This window comes from Pseudorasbora parva, chromosome 23 (genome assembly GCF_024679245.1).
Source record: "Pseudorasbora parva isolate DD20220531a chromosome 23, ASM2467924v1, whole genome shotgun sequence".
NCBI lineage: Eukaryota > Metazoa > Chordata > Actinopteri > Cypriniformes > Gobionidae > Pseudorasbora > Pseudorasbora parva.
The window spans coordinates 31674824-31691736 of NC_090194.1; the positions used below are offsets into that span (position 1 = coordinate 31674824).

General features: G+C 38.3%; 1 protein-coding gene across 2 annotated transcripts in view; it reads left to right on the forward strand.

Annotated features, from left to right (window-relative positions):
* xrcc4 (X-ray repair complementing defective repair in Chinese hamster cells 4) overlaps positions 1 to 16913 on the forward strand; it is a 67372-nt gene that overhangs the window by 11720 nt on the left and 38739 nt on the right. For both annotated transcript variants that reach the window (XM_067433112.1, XM_067433111.1), the window contains exon 3: positions 46 to 236. In XM_067433112.1, coding sequence (XP_067289213.1) covers positions 46 to 236 — 191 coding nt within the window. The remainder of the gene's footprint in view (positions 1 to 45; positions 237 to 16913) is intronic.

The following is a 16913-nucleotide window of genomic DNA, read 5'->3' on the forward strand; positions in this document are numbered from 1 at the left end:
TGTTGGTTTCAAACCACAGACCTTTTGATTGGGTTCACTCGTTAGTTTCAGAGGAGGATGTGTCCCGTGAAGCCCAGGAGATTGAGATGGAGCGAGAGCGGTATGTTGGTGACCTGCACCTGGCTTTGACCGGAGAGGGACCGTCAGCGGAGGGGGAGTACAGCTTCCACCTGACACCTGAGAGACCCGGCAGCCCCCTGCAGCTGTCTTATGAGAAGGTGCAGAGCGACATCTCGGTGAGTGGCACGCCTGAGATCGCTACGTGGCAGAGAGTGATGTAATAGCCTCACTGACTGACACGCTTGTATGCTAGTGCAGACAGGGCACCAAATTAACACTTCAAATTAAATTTGGACGCATTTATGAGGAATTGCATTGTCTCATAGTTTAAAGGGTTAGTTCACGCAAAAATGAAGTTTATGTCATTAATGACTCACCCTAATGTCGTTCCACACCCGTAAGACCTCCATTCATCTTTGGGAACACAGTTTAAGCTATTTTATATATGTTCTAGAGCGTATGCAAGTGTATGCACATTATACTGTCCATGTCCAGAAAGGTAATAAAAACATCATCAAAGTAGTCCATATGTGACATCAGTTAGTTGATTAGAATCTCTTGAAGCATCGAAAATACATTTTGATCCAAAAATCACAAAAACTAAAACTTTATTCAGCATTGTCTTCTCTTCCTGGTTTGTTTTTTAATCCTCCCATGGACAGTGTAGTGTGCATACACTTGCATACGCTCAGGGACACATATAAAATATCTTAAACTGTGTTCTGAAGATGAACGGAGGTTCTTACAGGTGTGAAACAACATAGTTGAGTCATTAATGACATCAATTTCATTTTTGGGTGAACTAACGCTTAAAGACAAATTGTAAGAATGAAACTGACCCTTTATGATGTAAGTGACTTGAGCAACACCTTTATCTGCATGTAAAGTTCATGTCGAAGGTTTGTCTAGTATACATTTCGCCCAATATAATAAATACTGAGTGTGCGACACAAAGTCACAAAATCATTTAATTGCAATAGAGATATTAGTAGAATTAAAATGAAGTAAAATACTGTTTATTGGGTGGTATGAGCTTTTTATGAGAGGTAACCTTTTCTTTTTGCTGGTTCGTTCTGTCGTTTATTCATTTGTTCATTTATTCTGTAATCTACATGAACACATCTGTCTGTTCTGATTCTGTGCATCCATTTTTCATTCTTTCGCTTGTTCGAAAGCGTCCCTCTCCTCCATCGGTCTCGCTCCTCTATGGGAGCACATCTGTTTCATGGATGAGAGAATGACTGCATGATCTCTTCTTGCTTGAGGGTCCACTGCACTCGTGATTGGCCAAAATCACTCTCAACACTTAACCATTCCCAGAGAACTACTGCTCTTTATGTCGAGCTTTAAAAGAGGTTCCCCTCGTTTGATCTCTTGCCAAGCTCAAGGGTGCCGAGGAACTCCAGTGTTGTGGGAAGTCTTCGGTAAACTCTAACGTCAAGGCCGAGATCACGTACCGGATCCAAGCATGTCTTTTACACCACTGCATTTGTTCTTGTTAAATTCATCCATCGTTTCCATCTGTAGTGTGAATGTAGTAGAAATGTCTGGTTATAGTGCAGTTGTGTGGCAAACTTATTGAAGTCTAGAGAAAGATGAATCTGACATAAGGTTTACTTTGTCTGAAACGGGTCTCGAGAGAATTCCTTCACTCTGAACATTTCGTTTCAAATTCAGACCCATCTTTTTTTTTTAGCCAATTCTGCATGGTCATTATTAATGGATTAAGTCTCTTTGACATGAGATTTTTCAAGTGTTATTGGAGATTGATAGATGTGCTATTACTACAGTTAACCTGCCCCCCATAGGCCCATCTGGGTAGTATGGTGTTCCTAATAATCCTTTAGGTGAGGGTGTATATATAAATACATACATACATACATACATACATAAATACATACATGCATACATACATACATACATACATACATACATACATACATACATACATACATACATACATACATACATACATACAGTGCCTTGCGAAAATATCCGGCCCCCTTGAACTTTGCGACCTTTTGCCACATTTCAGGCTTCAAACATAATGATATGAAACTGTAATTTTTTGTGAAGAATCAACAACAAGTGGGACACAAACATGAAGTGGAACGAAATGTATTGTATATTTCAAACTTTTTTAACAAATCAAAAACTGAAAAATTGCGTGTGCAAAATGATTCGGCCCCCTTAAGTTAAAGGGGGGGTGAAACACTCAGTTTCAGTCAGTGTCATGTCAATCTTGAGTACCTATAGAGTAGCATTGCATCCTGCATATCTCCGAAAAGTCTTTATTTTTTTTATAATTATATAAGAAAGATGCGCTGTTCCGAGTCTTTCCGAAAAAAGCCGAGCGGGTGGGGGCGTGTCGTGTGAGCGGAGCTAAATAATGACGTGTGCGCGCTGCTATTGTGTTGAGTCGAGTGCGTCGTAAAGCTGTCATCCCTAACAGCGGGAAAAAAAACTTTATTCAAAATAAAAATATGGCTTTTAATCAGATACAGCCATACATCTATGATCCGGAATCAGACCCAGAGGCTGCAGTTGAACAGGAGCAGCAGCAAAAACGACTAGAGCAGGACGTCTCTATGTGGTACAAGTTATACACTAACTATATAATATGCTTAGCGGCTTGTGTTATTTACATATTTATACTTGAATTATATCGTCGTATTTTTGTCTTTGAAGGTGTACATGTGGGAAGTGCAGTTGTGCACGTGTGTTTGTGTGTTTACGCGTGGTTTGTGTAGACAGGTTAAGTTAGTGTTTACATAGAAAGACACGAAATAGTAGCGCATTTGAATGAAGAAGCGCGCTTATTTAGTTCAACATATTTCCCCCCTCTTTGTGTATTGTTGTTTGGAGTGCTTTTACAATACACAAACATAAAGTTACAAATGTAGTGGCCAGCTAAACAAATGTACACGCACTACACATCGCATGCTCCATTGATCAATTAACTATACATGATCATGTTTGGGCTACGAGCATAGGCAAAAACACAGACATTTGAAGCAGTCTTACTCACAGCCTGCGGTTCTAACGTTGGGACCTTTATCGTTGGGACTGCTCCATCCTTCAGCATTAGGCGATGTGGAAAATCCGGCGTCGAGCTGGGCCTTGTTTATGAAACAGTCGGCACCGAAATGCAGCGAACAGATATAAACATTCGCGCAACTCAGTTGCTGATCCGGAAAAGCAAATTACATCCACTGTTGCCTTAACGCGGGGTTTTTGGCGAATCTGTGCAGGACTGTCTTGGTCTGGCAACCAAAAACGCACTTTTTTGGTGACATTGTTATGTGCACATCACCTGTCCAGCATCCTACAAGCCAGCGCTTTGATGGGCGTAGCCTGTTACTTTCGCTCTCTCCCTCTCTCTCTCTCACGCTCTTCCGGTAGAATTGTCCGTAAGGCCCATACAAGGAAATTCCGCCCCCATTAACGTCAAAGGGGACGCATGATCTCAAAAAACTTGCCGAAACTTATGACTAACCGGAAGTAGTATTTTTGACAAAGAAATACTCCCATCAAACGTCCACCTTAACTTTTGAAACTTTGTCCATGTTTAGTATGGGATTCCAAGTCTTTAACAGTGTAAAAAGATCAGTATGCATGAAACAGCATTTCACCCCTCCTTTAATACTTTGTAGCGCCACCTTTTGCTGCGATTACAGCTGTAAGTCGCTTGGGGTATGTCTCTATCAGTTTTGCACATCGAGAGACTGAAATTTTTGCCCATTCCTCCTTGCAGAACAGCTCGAGCTCAGTGAGGTTGGATGGAGAGCGTTTGTGAACGCAGTTTTCAGTTCTTTCCGGAGATTCTCGATTGGATTCAGGTCTGGACTTTGACTTGGCCATTCTAACACCTGGATATGTTTATTTTTGAACCATTCCATTGTAGATTTTGCTTTATGTTTTGGATCATTGTCTTGTTGGAAGACAAATCTCCGTCCCAGTCTCAGGTCTTTTGCAGACTCCATCAGGTTTTCTTCCAGAATGGTCCTGTGTTTGGCTCCTTATTTTCTTCTTGCTGAAGAAAAGCAGGCCCAAACCACGATGCTGCCACCACCATGTTTGACAGTGGGGATGGTGTGTTCAGGGTGATGAGCTGTGTTGCTTTTACGCCAAACATAACGTTTTGCATTGTTGCCGAAAAGTTCAATTTTGGTTTCATCTGACCAGAGCACCTTCTTCCACATGTTTGGTGTGTCTCCCAGGTGGCTTGTGGCAAACTTTAAACAACACTTTTTTCTTCTTGCCACTCTTCCAGAAAGGACAGATCTGTGCAGTATACGACTGATTGTTGTCCTTTGGACAGAGTCTCCCACATCAGCTGTAGATCTCTGCAGTTCATCCAGAGTGATCATGGGCTTCTCGGCTGCATCTCTTTGCAGTTGTCTGATACTCCTTCAATTTGAAAATTATCACTTGCACAGTGCTCCTTGGGATGTTTAAAGCTTGAGAAATCTTTTTGTATCCAAATCCGGCTTTCAACTTCTCCACAACAGTATCTCGGACCTGCCTGGTGTGTTCCTTGTTCTTCATGATGCTCTCTGCGCTTTAAACGGACCTCTGAGACTATCAGTGCAGGTGCATTTATACGGAGACTTGATTACACACAGGGGGATTTTATTTATCATCATTAGTCATTTAGGTCAACATTGGATCATTCAGAGATCCTCACTGAACTTCTGGAGTGAGTTTGCTGCACTGAAAGTAAAGGGGCCGAATAATTTTGCACGCCCAATTTTTCAGTTTTTGATTTGTTAAAAAAGTTTGAAATATCCAATAAATTTCATTCCACTTCATGTTTGTGTCCCACTTGTTGTTGTTTCTTCACAAAAAAACAGTTTCATATTATTATGTTTGAAGCCTGAAATGTGGCAAAAGGTCACAAAGTTCAAGGGGGCCGAATATTTTCGCAAGGCACTGTATATATATGTATATAATGTACAGTACAGGCCAAAAGTTTGGACACATTACTATTTGTAATGTTTTTGAAAGAAGTTTCTTCTTTTCATCTAGCCTGCATTTATTTGATCAAAAATACAGATATTTTTTATCATATATACATGGGGACAGGCTCTTGTGACTTGTAACAAAGTACAGAAACAAATCCTAACCTACTGGCCATTTACATTCATTTGGTAGTAAATAAATGCTAATTTTGCACTTTATCCTTCTCTATAGAATCTACTAGCCATTTCCTTACATTTCTTATACTGTTTAAATGTTTGGTACACTGTAAAAAGTGATCAGTTGCTTAACTTATAAAATTGGACAACCAGTTCCCTTAAAATTAAGTAATAAACTTAATGCATAATTGAAAATATTAAAGGGGGGTAACACACACTGTGTCATATATCCGAAGAGATATGTGTTCGTATTGTTGACATTGTATGCACTTATATGAATTATACACTGATTGCCAACAAAACACTGACATTTAATGCAGTTTCATTCACTCACAAACACACTTGCAGAACTACATTGCTGCTCTGGAAAAACAAACTGCATCCACTGTTTCCTTAATGATGGGTTATTTGGGAAGTTGAACAAGGTGATCTTTCCCTCACAACCAGAAACAAACACACTTCTTTATTGACATTGTTGATTTCCTGTTCTAAAAACAAAATGCCAGCTGTTGACGGTTTCTGTAACCTTAATGAAGCTCATTGATGTGTGCGCTCCTCCGCATGTGCTCATCCGGGACTTCCGCCTATTATTACCTCATATGGGGAGCCATCATTACTCCTGTCTTCAAAGTCACATGATCCTTCAGAAATCATTGTAATATCAAGATACATTTCTTAATATTATCAATGATAAAGACAGTTGTCCAGTTTAATATTTTTGTGGAAACTGAAACTTTTTTCAGGATTCTTTGATGAATAACATTTTTTAAAAGAACAGCATTTATTTGAATTTTTTGTAACTTTATAAATGTCTTTACGGTCACTTTAATCAATATAATGCATCTTTGCGAAATAAACACACTGCAAGTTGCTTTTGAGCAAATCAAATGTTGAAAAGGCCAGAGCAAAAGCCCCAAACTATGGAAATTATTTGGATAATATTCATGATGAAATAGACTAATATGGATATATAAAGTGTTGTAGTCTACGTTGTTTTGTGGGCTTGAAAATCTGGTAAAATTATTACATTGTGTAATTTTCTTACATTTTACTTACCCTGTTGCTCAACTCGACAGACGTAATCGTATCATGTTCAACATTAAGTACATTTTCTTTTCTTTTTCTTTTTTGCTGTCACAGCAGATATGGCTAAAGGGAAATGGCAAGTGTCTGTTTTGGAAAAAGGGAAACTGATCCTCGGCAGGAGAGGAAAGTTTGGCCAAATGCGTAATTTTGTGTGAAACTGTCGTCATAATGTTTATTAGGTCATTGCTGACATTTGTGTGGAATACTGTAACACTGAATATTGCATAATATAACCACCTGCAGTAATGATGGCAGTATTATTGTTACAAAAGTGAATTTATATTACAAAATAATCCTTTACCAAATAAATGATGTTCTTTCGAACTTTCTGTTCATCAGAGAATCTGTATCTGTATCACAAAAACTGACAAAAAAACTGTATCACAGCACAGCTGTTCACATTATTATTATTATTATTCATGCGACACTGAAGACCGGAGTAATGATGCAGAACATTTTAGCTTTACCGTCAAAGGTATGAATTACATTTTGAAATATTTTAAACTGGACATTAGTTATTTTAAATTGTAATAATATTTCATAATATGACTTTTTTTACTGGTCAAATAGACCAAAAGTTCTTTAAAAACATTCTTACCCACCCCTACTTACTCCACTTACTGAACTCTATGTTATGTAGTGTATTATGTTTAAGTGCACTTAAATGTTGTTATGAATTAGACAAACGGAAAGCTCTAGCTGTCCTCTTCTTGACTTTTGAGTATGTTTAGTGCTTCTGTAGCTTCCCACAAGCATGTCTGAGCTCCCACGCGTTAGTTTATCCATTATTGTGCTCTTGAGTAAAGCTGTTTAGGACATTTGACATTTATCCGCCTGCTTCCTTGGCTCAAAATATGCCTTAAAAATCTGGACCAGCTCTCTTATGTAAGTGTTATTGTGCCAGTGTTAAGATTTAGTAAATATTTGAGGTAATTTAATGGACTGCTAAGACACAAGCGTTCTGTTCAATGTTAATAAGACCATATTGAAGAAATTTTATCGCTTTTAAAAGTCATCAACCAAGTTTTTATTTTTAGCCATATTTTCTAATATGACCAAGCCCCTAATATAAGTATTAAACCTTTTTATCATCAGACAAGAATGATTCGCCAAATCTTGAAGTTTGTTGCTCCTGAAGGGAAGCTACTTTTTAAGTAACGACAGTTTGTGGTTTCTTCAGAGCTTCCAGTGTGGTGGTAAGACACAGCTGCAGTGTTCTTCAGTGCAACAGCTGACAGAAGACCCTTAAAGAGTCTCGTGCAAATGGTCAGGTTGAAGTTTGGAAAAGCAGGTGTTTGGCCTGCCAGGACAGCTCTGACACAAGCATTTGAAGACGGCACTTTCATTACAGTAACCCTCTACAGACTTACGGACACCCTGACTTCTGTTTCCTAAGGCATGTATTACTCCTTCACCAATGTTCCTTACAGGTGGGCTGTCAACGGCGAAATACAAACAGACATTTTCTTGAACATTTGAGGTTGCACGACATGACAGTGGTATTCCTGCAATGTCAAAAGGATATTACGCAATACACTAGTAATTGTTGGCCAATTTGAGAAAAACTGTGGAAAATGTCTATAATAATTAATTAAAAGGCCATTTTTAATTAATCAGTCTCTCGATGGAAAACCGTAATATGCTATTGTGCTTTACTATTGTGCCAAGTGTAAAGTTTAGTTGGGGAGGGGGGGTGTTATGAAGTGGGGTTGTTTTTTTGTTTTTAGGGGTTGGGCTTGGCTCCTTAGTTCCAGTGAAAGGAACTCTTAATGATTCAGCATACCAAGACATTTTGGACAATTTCATGCTCCCAACTTTGTGGGAAAAGTTTGGGGATGGCCCCTTCCTGTTTCAAAATATGCACCATTGCAAAAATTAATGCCCATAAAGACATGGATGAGCGAGTCTGGTGTGGAGGAATTTGACTGGCCTGCACAATCCTAACATCAACCTGATAGAACCACTAGACCACTAAAGATGTGCATTGGTATCTCGCACAAAGATGTTAGCAGCAGATCCTTTAAGTTGTGAGGTGGGGCCTGCACTTGTTTGTTTAGCACATCCCACAGATGCTTGATTGGATTAAGATCTGGGGAATTTTAAGGCCAAGTTAACACCTCAAACTCGTTGTGCTCCTCAAACCATTTCTGAACCATTTTTGCTTTGAGGCAGGCAGCATTTGAGGCAGGGCTCCCCTGTCTGAACAGAACAGTCAGAGATTTCTGTTCGTGAGACACACTTGTAGCATCCCGGCTTTCCTAGTGACCTCCTTCTCTTCAATAGGGAGGAGTTTTTCTGACACTTTCTGCCTCTGATGGCTTCCCAGTGTCCTTCCAACCCCAAAATAGAGTTGAATTATCACCCACCGTCTGCCTCTAAAGGCCTGCATCCCCACACTCACGTCTGAGTGTGTACGTAAACTCACAGACTCACTTCCTACTTTTCTCAACTGCTCCAACCAGACAGCTAAAAATAAACTCAATTTTAAATAAAATACATATACACGTACATAGACACTTTTTTTTTATTACACACAGCCTACTCATACACTGACGATTAAATGTTTGGAATTAACAAGATTAAAACTTTTTTTTTGAAGTCTTCTCACCAAGGCTGCATTTATTTGATTAAAAATATATATAAAAAATAATAATATTGTGAAATATTATTACAATTTAAAAAAAGTGTTTTCTTTTTCTATTTATTTAAAAATACAATTTATTCCTGTTATGCAAAACTGCATTTTCTTTCTTTAATGTCACTTGATCCTTCAGAAAACATTCTGAGATTCTTAACATTATAGCTAATACAAAATAATTAGCTTATAATATATTTAGGGCCCAAGCCCTGAAAGGGCGCAGAGCCCTATTGTTCTTCTAAGGATTTTTCTTATTATTATTATTATATATTATTATTTTTTTTACCGACTATTTGGGCATTTTTGGGGCCCTTCCCATGCTCGAAAACTCTTGAAACTTTGCTCACGCATCAGAATGCGCGGCCATCAGGGCGGGGCTGAGGCTGGGACCCGGGCGTGGCAGGGGGGCTCGACAGCGCCCCCTAAAGTGGGGTCTGAAAACAGGGTCTATAAATCAAACACACTTCCACGTACATATATGAAACTCGGTACACATATAGAGCTCATCGGGCCGAACAACTTTCGTGCTCTAAGTTATGCGTCAGCCCAACAGGAAGTGAGCTATTATGGGTTGTTCGGAAAACGCATGCTCTGGAATTTGCGATACTCCTCCTAGACGATTCACCCGATCAGCACCAAACTCGGTCAGCCTGAAGTCAAGACACTGAGGATGCTAAATTGCGAGCAACTTTCTGATTTCTCAAACGGTTTGGCCGTGGCGAAGAGACGAATTTAGGGCGAGAAAAAGGAAACAGGAAGTGTGTTATAACTTTTGCATACATTAATTCATTTTGATGAAACTTCAGCTGTGTGTTCGTTGTAAGAGGCCGATCACATGGATATGACTTTTGTGAGACAAAGTTATAGCGCCACCAACTGGCAGCAGGAAGTGTGTCACTTTCAAAAATGCTTTAAATCCCCATCTTATTTTCACCCGATTTACTTCAAACTTCATCAGTATTATGTCAAAACATGGCAGATATAGACATATGAATGGATTCCTGATTCTAGAAAAACTGTTGTCATGGCAACGTGTCAAAGTCTAATAATCTATTTTGGTGTTTTTGAGACTCTTCACATGCTTGAAATTGCATGAAACTCAACACACACATCAGACATGCTGTCCAGAAGATGCAAGCAAAGATTCAGAAACGGGCGTGGTAGAGGGGCTCAGTAGCGCCATCTTTTGTCCAAAGCGGGGGGTTAGTTTTATCTACATTCACCAAACTCGGTATATATATTGTACATTTCGAGCCGGACAACTTTCTAATTTACAGTTATTAGCTCTGACCAACAGGAAGTCAGATAATTTGGTTGGAAGATAACAAGAAGTGGAAAGCGAGCTCTGAGTTTTTACCTTCTCCTCAAAAGCGATTCATTCAATCTCCTCCAAACTCTGACAACATGAAGTAAATATACAGAAGATGCTAAAATGCGAACGGTTATTGGATATCTCAAACGGTGTTCCCGTAGCAAAAGCCTAAAAAACACAAAATAGGGACACAAGTACCTGGTTCATAAATAAGGCTATACTCCCACCTGCTGGTTATTCTATATATCACACGGGCTGTTTTTCTGTTTTTTTCCCCTGTTTTTTCAACACTTGTGCTCTCCCTTAAATGACCAGTAGAGGGCAATATTGTATAAGTTTTCAAGCAAAAAACTTGCCTCTGTGTGTGTGTGTGTGTGAATGATTTTCTAGCCTGGTGGGGACTTCAACCTGAATGCACACAGACTCATGGGGACTTCCCAATGGGTACAAAAGCTTATAAATCAGACAGAATGAGTTCTTTTCAAGAAAGTTTTTTTTGTGATGGGTAGGTTTAGGGGCAGGAGCAGTGTAGGATGACAGAATATATGGTTTGTACAGCATAAAAACCATTACGTCTATGAGTCCCCAGAAAGATAGTGAACCAGACGTGTGTGTGTGTGTGTGTGTGTGTGTGTGTGTGTGTGTGTGTGTGTGTGTGTGTGTGTGTGTGTGTGTGTGTGTGTGTGTGTGTTGTGGATGGGGGTGGGCTGAGCTGATTTGAGTTGCCTGCAGCATACTTCAGCATTACTACTGTGTGTGTGTGTGTGTGTGTGTGTGTGTGTGTGTGTGTGTGTGTGTGTGTGTGTGTGTGTGTCTGTGTGTGTGTGTGTGTGTGTGTGTGTGTGTGTGTGTGTGTGTGTGTCTGTCTGTGTGTGTGTGTGCCACTCTTCTGTCTAAAAAGATTACCTGTCAATGCTGTGCTTTGGCCTGCATTAAAGGATAAAACATATTATTCTGGGTTTGAATAAAAAAAGAAATGTATAAAACCAGTTTATTTGTAGGGCATTGACAATATTGTTTTATATAATTAGCTAAATATTTGTGTAAATACAAATAATTATTAATAAAAAATATATAAATATAAAAAAACATTACTAACAAAGGAAAAAACACATTTGAGTGTCTTTAAAAAAAAAAGTAGTGTAACTTAAAAATTAGAAGATTAAAATGCCTTTTGTTTAAGGACAAAAATGAGAACCAATAAGCTATTGGTTTGATTTTGTGTCTCTGTCACAACCCCCCCCCCCCCCCCCCCTCTCTCAGGATCACTCTATGTGTGTGTGTGTGTGTGTGTGTGTGTGTGTGTGTGTGTGTGTGTGTGTGTGGAGGGGGTCTCTCTCACTGTGTGTGTGTGTGTGTGTGTGTGTGTGTGTGTGTATGGGGTCTCTCTCACTCTCTCTGTGTGTTTGTGTGTGTGTGTGTGTGTGTGTGTGTGTGTGTGTGTGTGTGTGTGTGTGTGTGTGTGTGTGTGTGTGTGTGTGTGTGTGTGTGTGTGTATGGGGTCTCCCTCACTCTCTCTCTCTGTGTGTTTGTGTGTGTGTGTGTGTGTGTGTGTGTGTGTGTGTGTGTGTGTGTGTATGGGGTCTCTCTCACTCTCTCTCTCTGTGTGTGTGTGTGTGTGTGTGTGTGTGTGTGTGTGTGTGTGTGTAGGTGGTCTCTCTTACTCTGTGTGTGTGTCACCTTGTCTCTTGTTTTTTCATAATTTAACCCTTTCATATCATAGGCTATCACAAATATCTATCACTTTATTGTGAAAAATAAGTAAAACAAAAACACATATTATATCTTTAATTAAATACTGGTCTTGTGAACTTACAAAATTTTGAGCTGCAAAAAATACATTTGCACATAATTGAAAGTGATATCCTAAGTCTTTTAATTGTTTTCTATAACATGGGCTTTAAAGAAGGTCATGTGCTGTGTTTGCAAAGATCACGTATGACACCTCTTTAAACTAAATATTTATTGATAGAATTCAAATGGATAAAAAAAAAAAAATTCACATGATCTTATAAAAGTGACTCTTTATAATAAACTTCCATAAATTATATGCACGCATATTACTCTTACCTGACACTGATATTAAAATCATTGTTGCGGTCTCTGTGATTTGGCTTAATTTATTTTTAAGAGAAGTGTAAGGATAATACAACTTCAGCATTTGGACAGTATTCTGCACTCATTTTGAAATTGACATTTGACATCATCTGACATAAAATTAATGAATAAAATGTAATTGATCTCATAGATGTGACTGTTGTGGTTCCTGGTCATAGCAGCACCAGTTGCTGCAGTTAATGAGGTGAATTCAAATGACTTTGACAAAGTCCCTTTATTTATTTTTTCCCATATTAAATGCCTATTGGCCTGCTGTGCACAGTTAAGCTGATGCCACCGGGGTGGCGGTGCCCCCGGCTTGGGCCCGTCATCGCTGCTCGCAGCTTTAATTATACATTGTTTTTCATCATTTATTAAAAACATTCAGTTTATTAGTGTTAAAGAAATGGATTTTAAAAACGTTGCCTTTTTTGGTTAAAAACAGATGTGCAGTGATTAAAATACTTTGATGAGAGAACGTCAGTTCCCATGGCCACTGCCAGGGACATATTTCCCTAATGTTTTTGTTCCTGTAGCTCACATTGTGCCGTGATAGGGCACACGGCCGCTCTGAGGTGGCATTCGTTGAGGTTGGTGAGGAAATCAGGATGTGTTTGGTTTGAACTGAACAACCGCGTGTTTAAATGCTTACCATCTGTACCTCGAATGCATTTGATTCTTGGAGTTTCTCATGGTTTCTCAGATAGACATTAGTGCCAAATAAAAATGATATGATACAGTTTACTCAAATAATCCAGCAAACAAAAAGCATATACGCAGGATGTTAAACGTTGCCATGGGTTGGGTCTCAATGCACCAACATCTTTGTAAATGCTGTAATTGCTATCAGATCTTGAGACAAAACTCTGCTTTACTTGCTCTTGTTCCTTTTGCTGTTAATTGTTTAGCACTCCTCGTGTGTTAGCGCTGAAGCGAGTCTTTTTGTGGCACATGTGGAAGCGCTCCTGGCAGCGCGTGGAAGATCACAGCTGTAAACTAGCTTGACACTGATGCTCTGCATCCCTGAGCTGGGCTACACAAACTCTTATCCAACACATGTGGAAGTGTTTAAACTGAGCCGTCATCAAGTAAACTGTTCTGTTCAGAGTGACTGTTGAGATTTGGTTACCAAAAGTGATGTTTTTTTTTTTTTTAAGTGCATTCACGTGTTGTGTTTGTTAGTCCATTTCTTGATAATAGTATATATTATTTTTAATGTATTTCAAATAGTGCGGTCAAACAATTTAAAAAAGGATCAAATTAATTAATTTACATTTCCTGTTATTAATCCTGATTAATATATATGTTTAAAGTGCTGGTTTGCATGCAATTTCACTTTTTTAACTTTAGTTAGTGTGTAATGTTGCTGCTTAAACACAAACAGTATCTGCAGAGTTACAGCGCTGAAAGTTCAATGCAAACGGAGATATTGTCTTTTAAAGTTATGGAAGTTTATTGCCTACAAAAATGGCCGGTTTGGACTACAACGAGCTTCTTCCCGGGTTGATGACATCATAAACCCTCGCTATTAACATAAACACTGCCCCAGATGTGACTTCTGCCCGTAATGGTAAGGGCCGTAGCGTTTCCGTTTCCTGTGCTTGGCACTTCAGCCAATAAAAATACAGGAAACTACATTCGGCCATCTAACCAATCTAAGACCATTGCGTTTTTCAGAGGGAAAGCAGGAAGCAAACGAGCCGTTCAAAGGACAGTGGAGACAGCGGTGTGGAATAAAGGTCAAATATATCGAAAATATGGCTAAAAAAAAAGAAAAAAAAAGAAAGATGTATTAAGACATGCTATGCTGCAAAAAAACATGGAACTACCCCTTTAATATATTTTATATTGTAATAATTTCACATAATCTCCGAATTAATGTAGAAACAACAAAGACAGTATCCTTAAATATTTGTTAAATGGCATCTTTTTAACAAAGAAGGCCAGTATCACCGATTCCGCTATTGTTGTTTTCTGCGAAATTTTATTTTCTTCTCTATTTTAGGTATTAATTATAGGCATTCAGCATTACAGTATAATCAAAAGCATTTTTAACATTTATTGGGATTTTAATTTAAGTGAACTTCACACAAATCCATTATAATAAATGTCACATTTAACTGTGCCCTTCAATATATCAGGGCTCAATTTTTTTTATTGGCCCAGTCAGACCGGTTCAGATTTTTACTTGCCCGGCCAAAATGCACAAATTTTTAAAGTTTTTGGTGTTTTTGATTAATGTAACCACAGTGCTTTAAGATTTTGAGGTAGGTCTAACAGGCACAGTTGCAAGAAAAAGTATGTGAACCGCTTGCAGAAAATGGGAATAATTGACAAAATGCATGTTATTTTTTATTTAGTGTCCTTAATAAGATATTTTACGTAAAAATGTTTACATATATAGTCCACAAGACCAAAAAAAGCTGAATGTATAAAAACGACCCGTTTCTCAATACTGTATCGTTCCTTGGATGATCCGCAGCTGTTTTTTTTTTTGTTTTGTTGTGATGGTTGTTCATGAGTCCCTTGTTTGTCCTGAGCAGTTAAACTGACTGACGTTCTTCAGAAAAATCCTTTAAATTCCTGCAAATTTTCCATATTTGAACCTTCTCCATCAGTGACTGTATGAGACTCAAACACAACTATTAAAAAAGCTTCAAACATTCACTGATGCTCCAGAAGGAAACACGAGGCATTAAGAGCTGGGGTGAAAACTTAGTACATTTGAACATCAAGGTAACTTGTACTTAATTTGTCTTCTGAGAAACATGTAATTATCTTCTGTTGCTTCTGAAGGGCAGTACTAAATGAAAAAAAAAAAAAAATCTATTTAAACAAAATAAGGAAAAATTGGTCATCTTCATCCTGTTCCTAAGTTTTCACCCCCAGCTCTTAATGCATTGTTTCCTTCAGGAGCATCAGTGAATGTTTGAACCTTTTTTAATAGTTGTGTTTGAGTCCCTCAATTGTCCTCAGTATGAAAATATGGATCTCAAACTCATACAGTCACTGCTGGAAAGGGTTTAAATATGCAAAGGATGCTGGAAAACTGAAGAATTTGCAGGACCTGGAGGATTTTTCTGAAGAACGTTAGTCAGTTTAACAGCTCAGGACAAACAAGAGACTCATGAACAACCATCACAACACACAAAAAAAAAACAGCCGTGAATCATCCAGGGAACGACACACAGTATTGAGAATCAATGGTTCATAAACTTTTGAATGGGTCATTTTAATAAATTCAGCTATTTTTGTCCTGTGGACTAAATTTAAACATTTTTTGGTCAAATATCTTATTCTGGACAGTACTAAATAAAAAAATATGTTTTGTATGATCCCTCTCATTTTGTGAAAATTATTCACATTTTCGCAGATTCTGCAAGCGGTTCACATACTTTTTTATTGCAACTTTATATACAAAAATGTCACAGTCTTAGCTGCATAAATTATAAATGAAATATAGATTCATCTTAATAAAAGCTACACAAGTAAAGTTATTCAGTCAAGAGAGCAATGAGTCATTTTTTCTCATTAGTGACAGACAACAGCAGGGTTATTAGGCTGCTGTCTCATGACCCGGATCTGATATGCATTCCATTTTCTCACAACTCTTTGTTCATTTAGGGCTTCATTTGAGATTTGCTGACTTTGAGATTTATCAATTTGGACGTTGGCGTACGGCACGCTCAAATCCTAAGCCAGCTCAGGAGGTGGTGTACGCACGTTTTGAGTTAGTGCAAAAATGTGCAGAAAAACAATTCCTAACACCAAATGGACTGCATTTAAATGGACACCACAAAACGAACCACAAACACCACAAAACGAACAGACAAAGATATGCTATATTATCGCCCACTGTAAAAAACAGCAACAACAACATAGTAATTATAAACTTCAGTGTTTATTTTTTGCAACGTAGACTTCAATGTTTAATTTGTGTGACCATAGGCTACCGAAGCATTTGAGGCATGTATTCCTCCAGTTGCGAGCCTGTGCGGCAGCTGCGCACGGACTGGGACTGAATTATTCAGACTGACAAAATAATAAAAATTACATTCTTCTTCTTTTAAATAATAATAATAATAAGATAAATAATAAAAGCATTCTTCTTCTAAATAACAATAAGCGTCATTAATAATAAAAATAATAATAATAATAATAATTACAAATTGTCATGCAATTATTAATGTGAATGAATGGAGGCTACTCCACATCACATCATCATATCATACACCCCAATACATGTGCCGTGATACGAAATTAAATGCTAATTGTTTCAAAACATGTTCTGTAAAATAATGCACTGTGATAGGTCATTTATCACCCAGACAGCTTTAAACTGCTGGAGTGCACTTCCCAACCTCCACACTATTAACAGTACTCGTAATTTGGGTCCATTTTTTTGGGTGCCTTTAATCTCACTCTTTAAACTCTCAAATAAAACAATTTCGCTTTTTTCCACTTCCCTGGTGATGGTCTTGATGGGCGTCTCAATCATCTCACTAGTTCAGTAGTCAGAGCACTGATCAGGGAGTCAGCCCATTGACTTATGTCCTAATCAGTGCCCTGAATAGTGGACTAG